Source organism: Stegodyphus dumicola, chromosome 6 (genome assembly GCF_044657685.1).
Source record: "Stegodyphus dumicola isolate Sdum_Otavi_A_Nest chromosome 6, ASM4465768v1".
NCBI classification, from domain to species: Eukaryota; Metazoa; Arthropoda; class Arachnida; order Araneae; family Eresidae; genus Stegodyphus; species Stegodyphus dumicola.
In genome coordinates this window covers 80,435,914-80,453,930 of record NC_140773.1, presented here as the reverse complement: position 1 = coordinate 80,453,930, position 18,017 = coordinate 80,435,914, and the positions used below count along the sequence as shown (strand labels likewise).

General features: G+C 32.1%; 1 protein-coding gene across 1 annotated transcript in view; it reads right to left on the bottom strand.

Annotated features, from left to right (window-relative positions):
- The window catches only part of Droj2 (DnaJ heat shock protein family (Hsp40) member A4-like), a 35,839-nt gene that overhangs the window by 9,884 nt on the left and 7,938 nt on the right, over positions 1 to 18,017 (bottom strand). Inside the window, exons 3-5 of the mRNA XM_085818575.1 lie at positions 14,478 to 14,763; positions 6,322 to 6,549; positions 3,207 to 3,437 (exon numbers count right to left, since the gene is read on the bottom strand). Of these exons, the coding sequence (XP_085674701.1) occupies positions 3,207 to 3,437; positions 6,322 to 6,549; positions 14,478 to 14,763 (745 nt within the window). The remainder of the gene's footprint in view (positions 1 to 3,206; positions 3,438 to 6,321; positions 6,550 to 14,477; positions 14,764 to 18,017) is intronic.

Genomic DNA, 18,017 nt, shown 5'->3' with positions numbered 1-18,017 from the left:
GTTTCAATATTCAAGATTTTGCGGAGAAAGGGGAGACCTCCCAACCTTCGTACTGTATAATGTATTGGCCAAAAAAAAAAATGAAATTATTTTGACTATTCGATTACTTTCCTTTTATTTAAGCCATTCCGAATATTATTCCTTAGAAAGCTAATCTGTGTAAAAACACACCCATTTTTGGAAGTTTATCTATACTTCAGCAGTTACTGCAACTATATTATTATAAATATTCATGCATATACTCATAATATAAGCATAACGATCATAATAAACACGAATATGAACTGAACACGTGGAACAAGAATGCAAATTATTAAAATCTTGATAGAAATTCAAACGTGTGTAGTATTTGGGTAGGAGGAAAAGAATGCCGAATGTAGCGGAATTTTCTACTGCTTTCGCAATTCTTTGACCAATAGAACAACGGGCACCTGTCTGTACTCTTTGTGCACACCAAAGGTTATGTTAATGCAGAGAAAGGGGGAAAAGCTATTTCCGGGAGTATGACTCACCATCTGACATTCCACATTAGGAAGAAAAGTTGCTTATTTAGTTTCGGCTTTGGTACCGGGAAAAACAGCGCGTTCAATAAAAAAAAAAAAAAAAAAAAAAAAAAAAAAAAAACTAAAAGCAAAAAAATAAGGACTAAAAACAAACAAAAAAAAGGGGGGCTTTAAAGATAAAGTAAGCACCTAGAAGGGCCTTTATATTTTATTATCAAATATAAGGACTTATAAGCACTTATAAAGACCGCTACGAACCCTGTATTAGGTAGCTATATTTGACAAAGGCTACATGTTGAGATTTGGATGTGCAGAGTTGTTTAAAGTTATTATTCATTGTGATCATTCTAATGATAATTATTCATTACTTACTTAAAAGTACCACCAAAGGCAAAAGCAGCAGTTAATAGACTTGCGAGCGAACAGAAATGAAAGTTGATCAAGATCAGAATATCCCGGAAGTATTATACAGTACAACCCCAATTATCAAAACTCTGACAATCCAAATTGCTGTTAGATTGAAGAGGGAAAAAAAAGCTTAGAAAAAGGAAAAGGACAGGAGAAGTTGGGCATGGCATGTCATTTGAGGAATTAACCCTTTGGAGCCGGGTAGCGCAAACACGCGCTTATTGCGGAGGCCGGCAGTGTCTTACGCGAGCATCTGTTCAGGGCCGGAGGCTTTTTTGCTACTAAGCCTAAATCCATGAAATTTCCGAAGTATCAACGCATTGTTTAATAATACTCTATAGAGTATTTTAACGGCTTATGCTTTATAGATATTTTTATACTATATACTTTAATTACCTTATTTCTTGTTTAAATGCATATTTTACACATTTTATTTTCATTACTCACCATTTTATGACTTTTAACATTATACATCTGAAAACTAAATATATTACTTAAAATTCTCTTTTCGTATGAAATATTTGAAAACAGGGATCTACAAACAGTCCTACGTTACATTCCTTGCACTCGTAATAACTCATTTGCCGTTTTGGAGGATTTTTCTGGGAATGTGAACAAACGAAGCATCGTCATCTCATTTTCTTATCAGTCTCTTCTGAACAAAGTTTTGGAAAATGTCTTTCAGTTAATCTTTCAGAATCAACATCAGAATATCAGAATTTCAGAATCAATATCTGAAATATTTTGCATCATTTCTGCTATTTCATGCCCTGTTAAACATTTTCGACGCTTCGACATTGCAACGGTAAAAACAGAAAGAATTCACGTCTAACAAGATCTAATTATTTTCTAAAAACTGAACTGCAAACCGAAATAACCAACGCTTTAGCGCAAATAAAACTTCTCTACTTAAATAAACAACTACCATGTGCGAATAAAGTGCGATTTAAAGAGACGTCAAAAATCACGCCATTCGGAAACATTTATTTCCCCTTTTGTTTATATAATCAAAAGCACGTGTATGTGAGTCATGCTTCTCTCATTTCGAGTAGAAGGTCTAATGTACATGTGTCTGAAACCATATGGACATACAGTGCCATCTTGTGGCAGAAATTATAGTTATTACAACGTTCCAGGACACTGGCACAAATATGTGACAGTCGGTAGTGAACGGGAAAATGCTCTGGCACGCCTGCGTGTCGGCCGGGAGGTGAGTGTGTTCGCTGCTGGCACGTAGACGTGACAGTCGGCGCGAAGGGGTTAAGAAACATTCTTTTGAAAATTCCTGGATGTTCAGAAGTTAGTGCTGAGGATAGTTACAGCATAATGGATGGTGTGTGCGATTCGTCAGATCCTGAATCTCAAATTTTAAATGATGATGAATTTATTAGAAGCGTGAGAAAAGAAAGCATCAAATAAAAAGACATTAATGTCAAAGTTGAAGCAGACACAGAACCATAACCTAGTAAATTGTCTGCCAGCCTTGAAACTGCGTTGAATTGGATGGAATGTGTTTCACTAGATAAGAGGTTCCGGCAAAGTTTTGAGTCAAGATTTTTTCAAAGAATTTTTCATTATAGGATTTTAAATTTTTTAGGATACATTTTAGGATAAATTTTAATTTTATTAAAGATTCTTTTTATATTAGAAAAATCTTTTTAAATTGGAAGATATTTTTAATGATTTTACATTTTTGTCACCTTCCTTCACTTTGAGGAAGACCAGAATTTTCGGATGAACTATTAAGATTAAAAAACCTATTAAAATCGTTTATCAACTAATTCTGGAGACACAGAAAAAGCAAGGAATTTGTTTTGGAAGGGGAACTGTAATTATTCGACATACCTCCTACTGAGGACATTACGTCGAGGTTGATTGGATTTCTTCTTTCTTGTTTTTTTATATTCTTTTTTTGTTTTTTCTTGTGATGGTTTATTTTAATTTATACATTTTAAAATATTCTTATTCTACATTTATATGATTTTATGAAGTTCATTTGAACTTCAATTCTTAGTCTTTGTGAAAAAAAGGTTCTAATTTTTTTTTTTTTTTTTTTTTTTTAACTCGCATATAAAATTTCTATGTACAATTTTTAAAAAGGCATGGGGGCGAGTTGCTGATAATGATAAAGACCAATGATTTACTTGGACACACTGCAAATAATTAATACAAAAACAAAGAGGTTTCTGGCTTTAGAAGAGAAAATTTTCCTTTTTTTTTTAAATATAAAAATAACTAACAGTTTTCACCTTGACAAAAAAAAAATGAATCATTTCAAAAAAACAAACTATTTACCTGGTATAGAAGAAATTACTAATATCCTATTATCTAGTGTTTTAATACTTCTCTGGAAGCCACATAATGCCTCAGTCAAAGTTAGTTCCATCCTCATTATCAGATCACTCCCACTTCTTTTAAATACATCATGCTCTTTTTCATCAAGAACAATGACAATATCACCAGGTTCCAGACCAGGCTCTTGATCACCTTCACCAGCAAAGGTTATCTTATGTCCATCTTCCATACCTTTAAAAATTTAATCAGACATACTGAGCTCACAAAAATGACATACATAATATTACATATTTTCACAACATACCATTTATTCATATAAACTATATCTGTAATTAAGTTTAAATCAAAGTTATCTCCAAGACTTTAAAAAATAAACAGCACTTGGGTATTAATGCAACCACTTGGTGAAACGAGACCAATAAATGAAATCCTTAAAATTTTTGTGAACTCATTCTGTAATTTTTTGCTTTATTTTTCTCCCCATGTATTTTTCCCCAATTTGTTTTTGCTTAAGAAAGCTTAGAGGATTGCATAAACGTGGCATCGTGCAGAACTTCAGCATTACTAACAAGCTATCAAATGCATCTGATAATTGTTTCCTTTAGTGATATTTTTGGCAGAACATTCCTGCAATTTTTTTGACGTGAAGTGGCAGATATTTTATGATGTATTCTTCAATTACTGGCAAATTTCAGAAGTGAATATTTTTTTAAATTGAGTTAGAGGCAAAAAATATCAAGATTTGTCTATAAAAACTGTTGAAATATAACAAAAAGAACGCATAAGAAAATGACGACATTGACTGAAAGACTGATATGGTTGTCTGAAGAATCCTTACGCACATGATAGCCAAATGTGACACATTCTGATCATTTGGCAGCTTCTACTAAGGTGGTTGTTATAACACCTTAAAAAAAAAAAAAAAAAAAAAAAAAAAAAAAAAAAAGCTTCGAGTACCAAAAAAACATGAAAACATTTCAGAAAGCAATGTTAAACATTTAACACCCAGCATACTTTATTTTACTTCATATTCACATCAGATAATTCAATTACATTAAAAGAATGAAACATTTTTAACAAGAACACTGTAGGATATTTATAGTCATCAAGAATATATAACTACATGAATCGCTATAATGACCATCCCATTATGGCACAAACTCCATGACAATATATTATGAATAATGGTGCCCTCTGAAAATATGCGAGATTATTTATTCCAATATGCTATTCAAATTTAACTCTTCTTTCAGCTTCTAAACAAGAATTGAATCCTTTCATTCAGCAAGGACACTTTTCTCTGTTTGCCTTGTATTAAAAAAGCAAAGAAAAAAAAAAGAAGAAGAAGATTTTTTACAGGTATACTACATCAGTAGGCTTTTGTGTTTATTTTTCTATGATGCAATACATACAGGAAAAAAGGAACAACTAATGAGCATAAATGGTAACTGACAAGTATGCTGAAGACATATTTAATGATAATGACACTGGCCTTTTTCACTTAAAAAAATCAGAGAATTGCACAAACTTGACATTGCACACTCCCTTGACTTTGTCCATTTATACATCGATTATATTTTCACTTAAAAAGTCAAAGAAGCACCCAATTCTAGGTAAAAGTATATTTACGGAACATTCAACTATTTAGGTTACCATAAATGAAACAACAACTTTGCGATAATACAAGGGGTACCCCTCAGTCTACTCTAACCATACTTAGTTCTGCTATTGGACACTTTGAGCCTTATTGTACTACTTTTCCCAAGAACTACAATTTTCTGCTTCTCCAAAGCAACTCTGAATTTTACAACGAAGACAGCTTGGTCATTTGAAGAATTAAATATATTTTTGTTTAGAAGGCCGTCCTAAGATTTCCGCGTTTGTTTTTCTTGCGAGCTTTATCTAGCTGCATTAGATGCAAATATATGCCAAAGTTGGTTTTCTAAGTTCAGGTTAGATAACTCTGATCTTTGTAACTCACCTCATTCAGGAAGATCAGTATTTTTTACTATGTTTCATAGATAGAAGAGGGAGCAAATCCTTGTCAAATGATCAGAGTTACTAGATAAACTTAATGCACTCTGGTCATCATCAATGTGAAGCATATACGTAAAGTTACAGAGGGTAGAACCAATTCAAAACCATAACTGTAAATCTTTGTCAATAATTAGATCCAGTAAACCAAGTTACAATTGATAAGTATCCAAGCCCTTTCACAGCGTGACAAATGAAGACAACACTCTGTAGGGAAGACTGGATAAGTTGAACTGAGATGCTAAGTACCCTTACCCATCTTATTCTGCTGACTCCTTTAACTATTTATTCACGTTTTTGTAACATTTCTTCAAATGAATAAAATTCAAAATGTAAAAGAAAATGGAATTTTCAAATTTTTTCCCATTAAAAAAACAGCCTTTTTTTCTACAGATCAACATATGAAAATTTGCGTACCTGGTGGGAAAAAAATCATTGACAATGAAGGTGATTAAACAGACTCTAAATATATTTACTTTGACAAAAAAACATGTTACTTTCTGTTCCCTCTTATAAATACTACTTCTCTTGAAAGCAGCAAGTTCACAGGAAGCTTACTCAACCTTAACAAAAAATTACCTATGCAGGAATAATTTACTGACAAGAAAAATACGATTATGATTGATGAAAATTTTCATTAGAAAAATATAAAAATTCAACTTGAATGATACTTTTTTTAACCATGACACTGATGAAAGTGGTAAAGCATATTCAACACTAAGAAAAATTTCCATCTAAAATAAATTTGCCATAACATGCATGATCATCACGAAAAACATTAAATGCATATAGAATCACTGTACATCAGCTGCAGCTTGAAATATGCTTGACCAATTCAGTTTTTACGTATTACATTTAGCAAATTATTTATCAGCTCCATCTATAAGCTCAAAACTGTCATGCTCTACTTGCTATAATTTTATATTCCAATGTGTTAAGCTAATCACACAGGAAACAAATAATAATCAATCATAAAATAATTTTAAAACAGATCAATAAACACATTAAGGGAAGACAAAAATTATGCTTAACCAGTCAAGATAAAATATAAAAAACAATTACTATATAATGGTCACTATACCTTTATCAATATGTACTTCAATAAGTTTTCTTTCACGAACCACTTTCTTGCCATGACAGTTCTTACATCTGTCTTTGGGATTTATGTATTCTCCTTGACCAGAGCATGATGAACAAACAGTCTGAATACGTTGTACCATACCAGGACCCAACTGCTGGACATGTGTTTGCATACCACTACCATTACATTTTGCACATTTTTCCAATGCTCCTTTTTTTCCACCACGTCCTAAAAACATTAGCATGAATTATAAATTATGTAAATTCAGCTAAAATAACAACAAAATGAATATGGACATTCAAACTACACTGTGGTATATAACAAACCATGAACTGCTTTAAACATCTTTCATTTGTACTCAACATGCTATACAGAAACATGGAAAAGCAGAATATGTAAACATCACTGTGCCAAGCTTAAGACAGGTTTATGTGAGAAGAGATTAAACAGTAACTACACACATTAACAGGGTTCATAGCCATATTTTAGTTAAAAAAATAAGCACCTATAAGCACTTTTCAAGCACATTTTAAGGAAAAAAATAAGCACCTGTCTAATTACATTATACACAACTGCATAACCTTAAAAGAAAAATTAAGACTTGTAATTTAAAATATAAGCAATGCAATATTTATTAAGAAAATGAGCATTACTTCAACCATGGAAAACAATTTATTTATTTTTTAATTTTAAATGACAGTTCAATTTACAGAATTAGTTTAAGAGAAGAAAAAAAAAAACTATGCAGAACTAAACTATATTACAAGATTTAATGATGAAATTTCAGTTCAAAATATAGAAAATAAATAATAATAAGCCATATTAATTGTATTTGTTTGGCACCTAATAAAAAATAGAATTTATTTTTCCACTCGTATTAATATTTAAATAATTTAACTTAAATCAAAATTCTGAACAATTTCTAAATTTTCATAGCATAACAGTTTTCACTTAACATATATTCCAAGCAAAGTAATTTAAGTAAAAAAAGAGACACATTTCTGAAATCAGAAGACGGGAAATTGCTTCATGCAGTCTCCTTTAACAGTAAAAGCTTAACTAACCCGCATACTCGGAAATTGCCAAATATTCCGGATAGTAAGAGGAAAAAGAGGAGTGGGGGAGATAGTAGCAGTTCTTTAGATTTCTCGGCTAAATAAATGATTTTGACATTTCGATACGTGCATCATATAAAAACAGACCAACGGAACTGAGAAATATTCTGCTTAGAAAGCACAGAAAAACTCCTAAGTGTTCATAAACAAATCTCAGACTGAACATCAAAATTAATTACCTCTGCAAAATACGGCAACGTTATTGCGCAATACGTGCAGGTAATTCTTCCACATGTGATATTACGCAATCAGAATCAACAGCTGCGGGTATTCGGAGAACAAAGAACTAAATAAGGAAAAGAAAGAGACTTACTAATTTGGGGTGTTTCTGATTGTAAGTTTCAACAGACTGCGTTAAATTTCCGGAATAGAATCAATCTTCGCTTAGGTTGGGTAGACCGCAAAAACTTTTAGTCCTATTCAATCCAGACTGGACAGTGTGTGTGTTGGGGGGGGGAAAATCCACTGCTTCAATATTAGAGATTTTGCGGAGAAAGCGGAAAGTGGAGAACCTCCCAACCTCCGTACTGTATAATGTATTGGGGGGGGGGAAAGAGAGAGAGAAATTATTTTGACTATTCGATTACTTTCCTTTTATTTAAGCCATTCTGAATATTATTCCCTAGAAAGCTAATCTGTGTAAAAACACACCCATTTTTGGAAGTTTATCTATACTTCAGCAGTTACTGCAACTATATTATTATAAATATTCATGCATATACTCATAATATAAGCATAACGATCATAATAAACACGAATATGAACTGAACACGTGGAACAAGAATGCAAATTATTAAAATCTTGATAGAAATTCAAACGTGTGTAGTATTTGGGTGGGAGGAAAAGAATACCCAATGTAAAAGAATTTTCTACCATTTTCGCAATCCTTTGACCAATAGAACGACGTGCACCTGTCTGTACTCTCGTGCGCACCATAGGTTACAGGTTACAGTAATGCAGAGAAAGGGGGGAAAGCAATTTCCGGGAGTATGATTCACCATCTGACTTTGCATATAAAGAAGAAAAGTTGTTTATTTAGTTTCGGCTTTGGTACAGGAAAAAAATTCATGTTCATTAAAAAAAAAAAAAAAAAAAAAAAAAAAAAAAAAAAAAAGGGTTTTAAAGAAAAAGTAAGCACCTATAAGGGCCTTTATATTTTATTTTCAAATATAAGGACTTATAAGCACTTGTAAGGACCGCTACAAACCCTGATTAAATATCTGTTAATGTTATCAACCACCAGTTTCAAAAATCTACTGTAATACAAATGAATTTGTATGAAATGATATTTAACATAACATAAATACAAAGGAAAAAATGTACGAGCTTTGCATATAAAAATTTAACATGAAATAAAAATGACAATATGTTGTTGTTGTAAGGAGAGTTTAAAATATATTTTTAAAAACTTAAGCTTGCATATTTAAATTGAATTATAGAAGTAGAGTTCTTCCCTGACTTGTATACACATATTTCATACAGTTCTGGGAATTATTTTCTGCTCCTCCAACAATGCAATCTTCAGGACACTGCATCTCTATCAGGAGGATATCTTTATGCAACTGCTTTTCCAAGATAGTCCTATAAATTCTCTACTAGATTAAGATCATGAGATTTTGCTGGCTAGAGTATTCAAAGCTTTTGTTTTCAAAGAATTTGCAAATAAAATTTGTTCATTGTCGACAATCATTATCTTCATTAATAATAAGTCAGATCCATATGCACCTCTAAAAGTCTTACATAAGATTCTAAGACAACATACTGATATCTCTTGCTAGTCACAGATCTGCTGAAACCATGGTGAAGGCTACATCTATCGATCACATACCATCACTGAAACTATCACATTCTATAATAATCAAAGGAAGATTTCACATTCCAGACTCTCTCCCGTATTAACATGTTTAGGATCTGATATTAAACTAAGCCTAGATTCACAGTAAAGAAAACATAGGACCATTGGTTCTCACTCCAGTTTTGTTATTCTTTATTATTCATGATCCCTCTTTTGTTAAGACAGTGAAACACATATCCTTGGCTTTCTGCACAACAGCCTTTTTCATTAAGCCTTCCCTATACAATTTGCTGTTACATAACAGTTCCAGTGCCTGTTGCAAGCTATTAACTGCCAAGCAGTATACTTCATGTTACAATGAGAAATTATTGCTAGATACTGATCTTAGGAAGCAATTATTCATTTATGATCTTGTCTAGTCCTCTAAAACAGTTTCAAAGTTCTGATATTGTTTCTATAGCATTGCGATTGTTTCAAAATATCTACACATCTTGCCGCTTCTATGATTCTCTTGCTCTGCTCCTAAACAGCCCCCAATTCGCCACTTCAGAGATCCTTCCAAATTATAAATTCAAAAATTCCTTTTTGTAAGAAGGAAGCAACTGATAACTTACTTTCAATGCACTACAACTAGCACATAAGTCTCCTCTTAAAAAGCCACTTAGCATTTTTTCTTTGCTATGACATTTTGTTTTTGCTCAGTTTATCGATCAAATATAACAGTTTGCATACCCAGGTTTCATAATATTCAAACTGTCATATGTCATTATGGTCTGTCAAACATCCAAACATTTTTTTCAGAAAACCACTTACTTCAGTATGTAGCAGAAAGAACTGATAGTTGTTTTTATTCTTTTCCATATCTATCTGAAGAGCCTGCTTTTAAAAGGTCATGATTTTATACAGTTTATTATTTTTATAGCATCATTCAAAAATATTATTTTCCGATGCTATTTCATTTAATAAGAATTCATTCTAAAAGTTTAGTATTTCACTTGTTGATATCTCTGACAGTTCAAGATAGTTTGCAAAGAAGATCCTCTTGAAAGCTTTGCAAGTAGGCATACGTAACCCTTAAAACTGCTAATCTGGTAATGTCAGTCGACTATGAATTTGATACACCTTATGCAACTCCACAAGTGTCACTTTCATGCCAGCAGTCATGTTGCTGATTGGTTGAAGATTTTTATTTGATACAGGTACTGTGACTAGTATGTGGTATAAAATACTTAATCATACTATCTGCATATTTCCTGAATTTGCCGATACTGATCTTGCAACCACTTGTTTAAAACATTAAAATTACCGGCATTTTCAAATTAAGAACATCTCCAGATATTAGGATGATAGTAAAAAATGATTGTATGTAAAGAATTTGAAGGCATTCAAAAAATATATAGATTCGTGTAATATTGATACACCAAATTGTAATCATTTTTCTGCTTATCATTCTATCATTTTCGTACTGCAAATTGTGACCAACTGAAATTGATCTACCAAAATGTTAAATGCCATTATGTACACTCTTTAATTTTTCCTTTCACAGAAATTCCACAAAATGTTATTTTGAGTAAGGCCTACAGTGCCTTGCACAAAATTATTTTTTGAATTACTGCTATCCATGATCACAAACTAGATGTGAATCACTTGTTTCAGATCCACAGAATACTTGTTAGTAAAAACTATATCCTGAACAGCAATTAGATCCTGCTCTGTGATAAAAGAGCATTTTTCCAATTCTTGCCTTAAATTACAATGCTGTGCTACATAATAAAATGTTCAGGAATATGATGAAAAAAACTAAAGTAGTGTTTCTGTGATAAATACATATTATCAATTATGCGGTCAAAATCGCATAATCTAACCTTGAAAGTAAAATATTCTTTTTTCTTCATTTTCACTACTTATGACGAATGCTTCAAAACTACAAATTGCAATTGTGGCAACTTGAATGTTTTTATTACATGCAGTTACGTTGTGCATCCTTTAACAAGCGACACATAGTCTTCTAGAAGAGATGCAAATTGAACTAAATAAATTACCACCCAGAACATAATTTCAAGTTTTTTTTTTTTTAATTCTTCTTTAGGTATTTTATTCTTTAATCTTTAACAAGTTCATTCATTTTATTTTCCTACACATGCTGTGAACCCCATGAGATAGGTTGGGAACTGCCACATTAAAAGAAAGTTTACATATCGCAGGAGCTTTATAGACAATTTAAATAACACAGCATTTTAATTAGCATTTAACCTAAGTGGCATAACAGTCTAATTTGGTCATGAGACTATCATTTGGCATATATCAGATTATAATTTAAAACATTTTTCTTTTTAAAATAATGTAAATATTTTAATGAATGGAAGTTTTATGAAAACAGACTAAATATACCTACTAAAATTCAATTATAAAAATTCAGCTGATAGAAATTATTTAAATGCAAATCTTCATGAGCATATCTAAAAAAGCCATGCCACTCGAAGAATAAAAAACAATGATACTAAAATTATACTGGATGTCTATAAATTAATTGAGCAATTTCGTAAGTAAATAACTTCTGAAATAATAAATGAAATTAATCAGTTTAAAATTTAGACTAGTAGTAATATTTCCTAAGTTTATTCACAGATGATGTTGGATGTTATTATAATTGGCGCTATCATTTAACGCACTTTTCATTGTTGTTCGGCATTATGAAAATGGAGACAGACGTATAAAGGTTATGAAAAAGCAAATTGCTGTCTCTGGTTCCATAAAATTAATTCTACTTTGCAAGTAAGACAAAATTTTGTTCGAGAATACAAGAAAACAGCCCCAAAAAGAGATACTATTATGGCATGGTATCGACAACTTACCGAAAAAGGACGTGTGGCTCATCGAATCAAGTGCCAAGGCCAACAGGCAGCTTCAGAAGAAACTTTTGACGTATTAAGAGAAATGTTCATGAGAAGTCCCACAATATCCACATCATAGCTAGTTTGGAGCTAGGAATTCCAAAATCCCGAGTTTCAAAAATCCTGCATAAGCCTCTCAAGTTCAAACCCTACAAATTAACACTTGCTTCAATCTTTGAAGCCCGATGATCTGAAAAATTGACAAGAATGTTGCATGGATATGCTAAGGTGCATGAAGAGTGATAATGATTTCTTGTCACAATTGGTTTTCAGTGACGAAGGAACTTGTCACCTAAGTGGTAAAGCGAATAAACATAATGTAAGAATTTGGGGATCGGAAAATCCTCATGCCATCCTGCAATATGAAAGGGATAATTCCAAAGTAAACGCATTTTGTGCAGAGAGTGCCTCAAATCTTCTCAGCCCATTTTTCTTTGTGGAAAAGACTGTTACAGGAATTATTAACTGGACATGCTACAGATTTTCCTTATGCCAATCATTAAACAAAAAAATACCAGACAGTTTCATGTTTCAACAGGATGGCGTGCCTTATCACTACCATAATAACGTCAAAGATGAGGTGCCCTTTTGAACTGGTCGTGGAGGTGTTATCGATGGCCGCTATGATCACCAGATCTAACACCGCTTGATTTCAGTGTAAGGTTTTGTAAAGGATCAAGTGTTCATGACACCACTTCATGCATCCATTCCTGACCTAAAATTCAGAATCTATACTGCAGTTGATCAACAGAAACATGGGACAAAGCTGTAGCAAGATATGACTTACCAATGGAATATTTATAGGGTAATGAAAGGAAGTCACATCGAACATTTGTGATAAAGGTAAACTATTTCTCTATCTTACCAACAATATGTACTTTAATTTTTTCCCTGTTAATGGCATTCAAATAAATCTTTCTTCTTGCCAAACTAATTTGCAGACATCCTGTATCTGAAAGAAACACCATACACTCTTCAAAGGCATTAAAAGATTATGCTATAAATTACAATATGAACTGTCATTTAGCTGCCAGAAAAGACAGCTCCCATAATGTTCTTAGTATTTTATTTCCCAATTTTCTATTGGATTTATATATATACAGAATATTTGGCCCACTTTACCCATGGATTCTTTTATTCTCAAAATAATCAGTCATTATTGCAGCACAAACACCAACATGCATTAGAAAATGATATTACTAACTGCAACCCTAAACAATTCAGCATAAGGATTAAGAGCCTCCTCTCTGTATATTTCAACATTCAAAATTACACTGGTAAAAATGTCTAGGTTAGTGTGGCTATTTAAAATAATGTCCCCCAAACTATGATTCCATCTCCTTTTTACCACAGCTTTTCAGACATTTTCATACTTATGGTGTATCATTTTGCTTCCTACAAACAGTAAAACATCTGGTAACACTCTCTAAATGACAACGAGACAGATCAGTAAAAGAGAGCTTGGATTCAAATCAGGACACTGAAATTATGATGATCTATGCGCCACTGCAATTGGGCACATTTTGCAGCTCAAGCTAGCAGGACACAAATCATGGATTTCTCTTGCACACAACCCTTTTTCTCATATAGCCTGTTATTCATTATATTTGAACAACCAAGTTTCTGTAGGTGAAATGAAATCTCTTGCCATCTGGGTTAATGCCAGTCATTTATTTATTTTTAGACACTGCTACCAAATAACAGCCCCCAAACGTCTGTCATAATATATTTTTACCTTGAACGAACTGTCTGCTGACATCAAAGATGCTTTAAACCACTTTTACATTACTGATATGACACTTTAGATTACTTTGTCTTCATAGAACTATGCCAATGTTTGTCCTGCTTCTATTCTAATTGCACATGACTTCTCTTAATCCACCAAATGCCTTCTCAATGATTTTCCATGTGAAAATTTTATCTAACTACTCATATAATAATACAAATAAGAATTTGAAGAAACCTCCTGCACTCCTCCCAAAATAATAATACTGCAAAAACTTGCATGTTTCTACATAATAAAAGTAAATTTCTGAATACATGTTAACGTGTCTCAAACTTAATTATTCCTTTCACTTTCCCACCAATGCACATAAATGGGTTAAGAGCTTGTGGCCACCTCAATCGCAGTAATATTTAAGCACTCAGATCCCCTTCTTAAAGTTCACACCAATAGTGCAATCTTTACATGGCTAACTTTTAATAAAGTTAAATTTTATAGCTAAATTTATGTGTAGATACAAAATGATTATAATTCAAACAAATATGTAAACCAACAAGTGTCAGATTATTAGATAAAAAATTCTGAAAATGAAGCAAGTAAAGAATAAAATATTTCCACTTAAATCTTACCTTCGCATTTATCACAGATAACATTTTTCTGTACAGCTAATTTTCTCACTGCACCATTGTACAGTTCTTCAAGTGTAACACCCAATTGGTGAACAACATTCGCACTTTTGTTATCACGTTTCCTAGTACCACCTCCGAAAAACATATCAAAAATGTCCATTGGGGAAGACATTCCATTGGCACTGCCAACGCCACCTTCTTTGATAGCTTGTTCTCCTCCCTGATCATATATTCGACGCTTTTCTGGATTAGACAGAACTTCATATGCCTGAGATATTTGTTTAAACTGCAAAGAACATTAACATATATCAATTTTCATTGTTACTGCAATAAGACCACATTGTTATTTTGGGCTGAAAACTCACAGATATTAATTTATATACATGGGTACTTTTCCATTTCGCCTGCACAAATCTTGCCAAGCAGACTTTATTAGCGACAGCATACAGTTTACACATAAAAATGTTTATAAATGTTAGTTCTATGAATTTTTTATTTAGAAGGCGTACACATTTCAACATCGTTTAAAGTTTTGTAAAATGCCAATAAATTTGTAAAAAGACATTAATTTAAGAATTTACTATGTATGCTTTCATGGTTCAACATCCTGATTCGCCGGTTCATATCACGTGACTTGCGTAAACTATGCTACAAAAATCTAATCCTCTCGGTAATTATCTACATTAATTTCAAGTTACATCTTAATTTTGAATACAAGTTTAAATGCAAGAATTATTTCAATTCGTACGAATAGCTTACACAGAAATTACATAAAACCACAGTGCTTTTACTTCGCTAGTGCATTCTCATTAGAATTCATGAATTTAACCCTTGACTTTTCTATAATTTCACCTTCGAGTGAGCGGTGTGATTGCATCCTGACTGACTTAATTACCGCGAATGGCCTTAGGGCATAAAAATTGAACTATCTTGTAAAAATTCTATGTAATTGTGTGCCTGTATTGAAAGAAACAATCAACCTGACAAGAAATGGCTGTGACTTGTTTTCAAAATGAGGCGTAAAAGGTAACCAATGAGGATATCTCATTTCGCTTTGGTTGTACCATTATTGGAAACTATCACCTGCGCCGGCAAAACGGAAAAGTACCCATATCTGTTATAAATTCCTCATATGCTTAAAAAGTTACATCTTAATTCTTTCTAACACCTTTGTAACCTACTCATGCATACAAATAAATAAAAACATGATATGTTCTATACCAAGAGAAAATGGTAATATCTGATTAAATCCGTTTGCAACTTTTTGAATTTGTGAGATATGTTTTGGCTCATATATACTATTCTGTTCATAAACATTATAAACATAGCATTTGAAAAAAAGATGGGCAAGAAAACAAATTTATATCATCCATATTTTCATTGTTAGAGGCAGTGACTTGTATTTCACTGTATAAAGTATGTAATATGTATTTAAAACAAGTAACCGTAGTCCATGCATGCGTAGGTTGGCTATTGTTCCGTGTTTACTCGAAAGTATGGCCAAACCACAGCAACTCTTATCAAATGTTGAGATTTGGGAGGAAAGGATTGGCAGTGACCTTGGGCAGCGATTACAAATTTTCACTTGTACGAGAACCAAGGGGTTAATAATCTGTTTCTTCATAATCCCATTATCTTAATTTGTCATTGTGCAAGCACTGTTAGTGGTAACTGAAAATATATTTAAAAGCTAATATATTGTAACGTGAAGCTGCATGTAAAATGCAATCTTTAAATAAAAGTATATTTTTGTAAAGTGGTATTCTTTATTTCCTAACATAATGAGCAGGACCTAAAATCTGTTTTGAATATACTGTGGCAATGACTATCAACAATTCAAGCAACCTCTACCTGAACGCCCACATGAATTCAAAAATTACACCATTTATGTTGTGAAAACAGTAAAATAGATATGGTGTAATAAATCTGGTATTTGAAGATATAAGATATAGCTATCTGAAATAATGTTATTTTGAATAATTTTACATAAGAAATAAAATCACATCAGTTTTACATTTCATGCATTGTACATATGGCAATTACATAAGCCAATTTTAACCGTCCATATAAAAAATTTTCCCATTTAAATTAAGACATATTGATTTTCACCTATAAAAAAATTTAAGAATGCTTCACATTTTAAATCCCATCTTTCAAGCCCTTTTGTAAGTTTTTTATTACCACTTAACATGGATATTAAAATGAACAGATGCTTCAAAATAATTTTTTTACTTAAATTCAACTTATCCCATAAAAATGCAATCTTGCAATCTAATTCATTATATTCGAAATTAAATCCAGCATTACAGCATGCCATAATTATCAGTTTTATTGGTGCTACTTTAGTAGACAGTTGCATGGATTTTGGCAATTTACGTTGGCACGGTTCGAACAATCGTCAGACATCTTGGAAAAACCCTGTTTTTGCGTATTTTAAGCATAGTAAAGTATTCAAAACTTTTAAAAATTATCGTTAAAAACAATGTATTATTTTTTTGTTGAAAAAGTCGTTTTTTAAGATGGCAGGCAAATGTAAATAAATTTAACACGGGTATAAAATACTTAAGTAAGGTTAAATTATTACTTTTGGCTTTACTCTTATATGCGCCCTAAGGTTGCCAAATGCGGCAATATGTGTTATGCGCTGGTTTTTGGTGCGATTGCGTGTTCTTTTCTGCGATGCTCGTTTCTATGGCAATCCTTTTTACGTGGAAACTTAGGATTTGCTAGTTGGTTCGCATGGTAATTGAGTGATTTATGGACGTGTTGACAAAATTTTAGTAGCGTGCCTGGTAAAACTATTTTTTCGGGTGACTGGAAATTCTACAAGTATTTAGAAGAAGGTTTTGAACATTTATTTGTGAAACATAGTACCAATTTTGTGGATAGTGAGTGTGGTTGTCATATCAATATGATAGAGATTACGTGACGTCACGTTAAAGCGGCACTGCCGACTTATAATTGGGAATGTGATTTAGAGTTTTATTTGGTGGTTTATATATTTTTCCATCGTTTTTCTGAAACAGGAGAAGATGCTTTTAACAAATTTGTGGTGAAATTGTTTTGGTGATGTTTGAAATTGTTATTTCTGCTGTTCGAAGAAGCATTTATTTACGGTACATGCATTTTGTTTTACTCGTTTTTATTTAGTAGAATGTTATGCTCATTGTTTCTTTTAGTACGAATTTGTCATTATTGTTGTTTTTTTGAACTGTTTGAAATTTATTTTACTTTATTTTGTTGATTGGTGCGCAATGCCTAGATTGCGCAATTCGTAGATGTTTTTTAAAGTTTAAACAGAAAACAGTGTACATATTCTTTGAAATCTATTGTTATGTTAATTTATTTAAACTAGATGTGCTTAGTTCATAGATTCCTTCGTTGCATGGATTGTGCAATTTTGTGATTTTTTTAAAGTTAAAACATATCATTGCGTACATGGATTCTTGTCAAATATTTTTGGTTAAAAACTTTACATTTTTGCTATCTAAATTGTTTGTTTTTGTTTCGGATTTTTAGCTTAATCGTGTTTTCAACGTG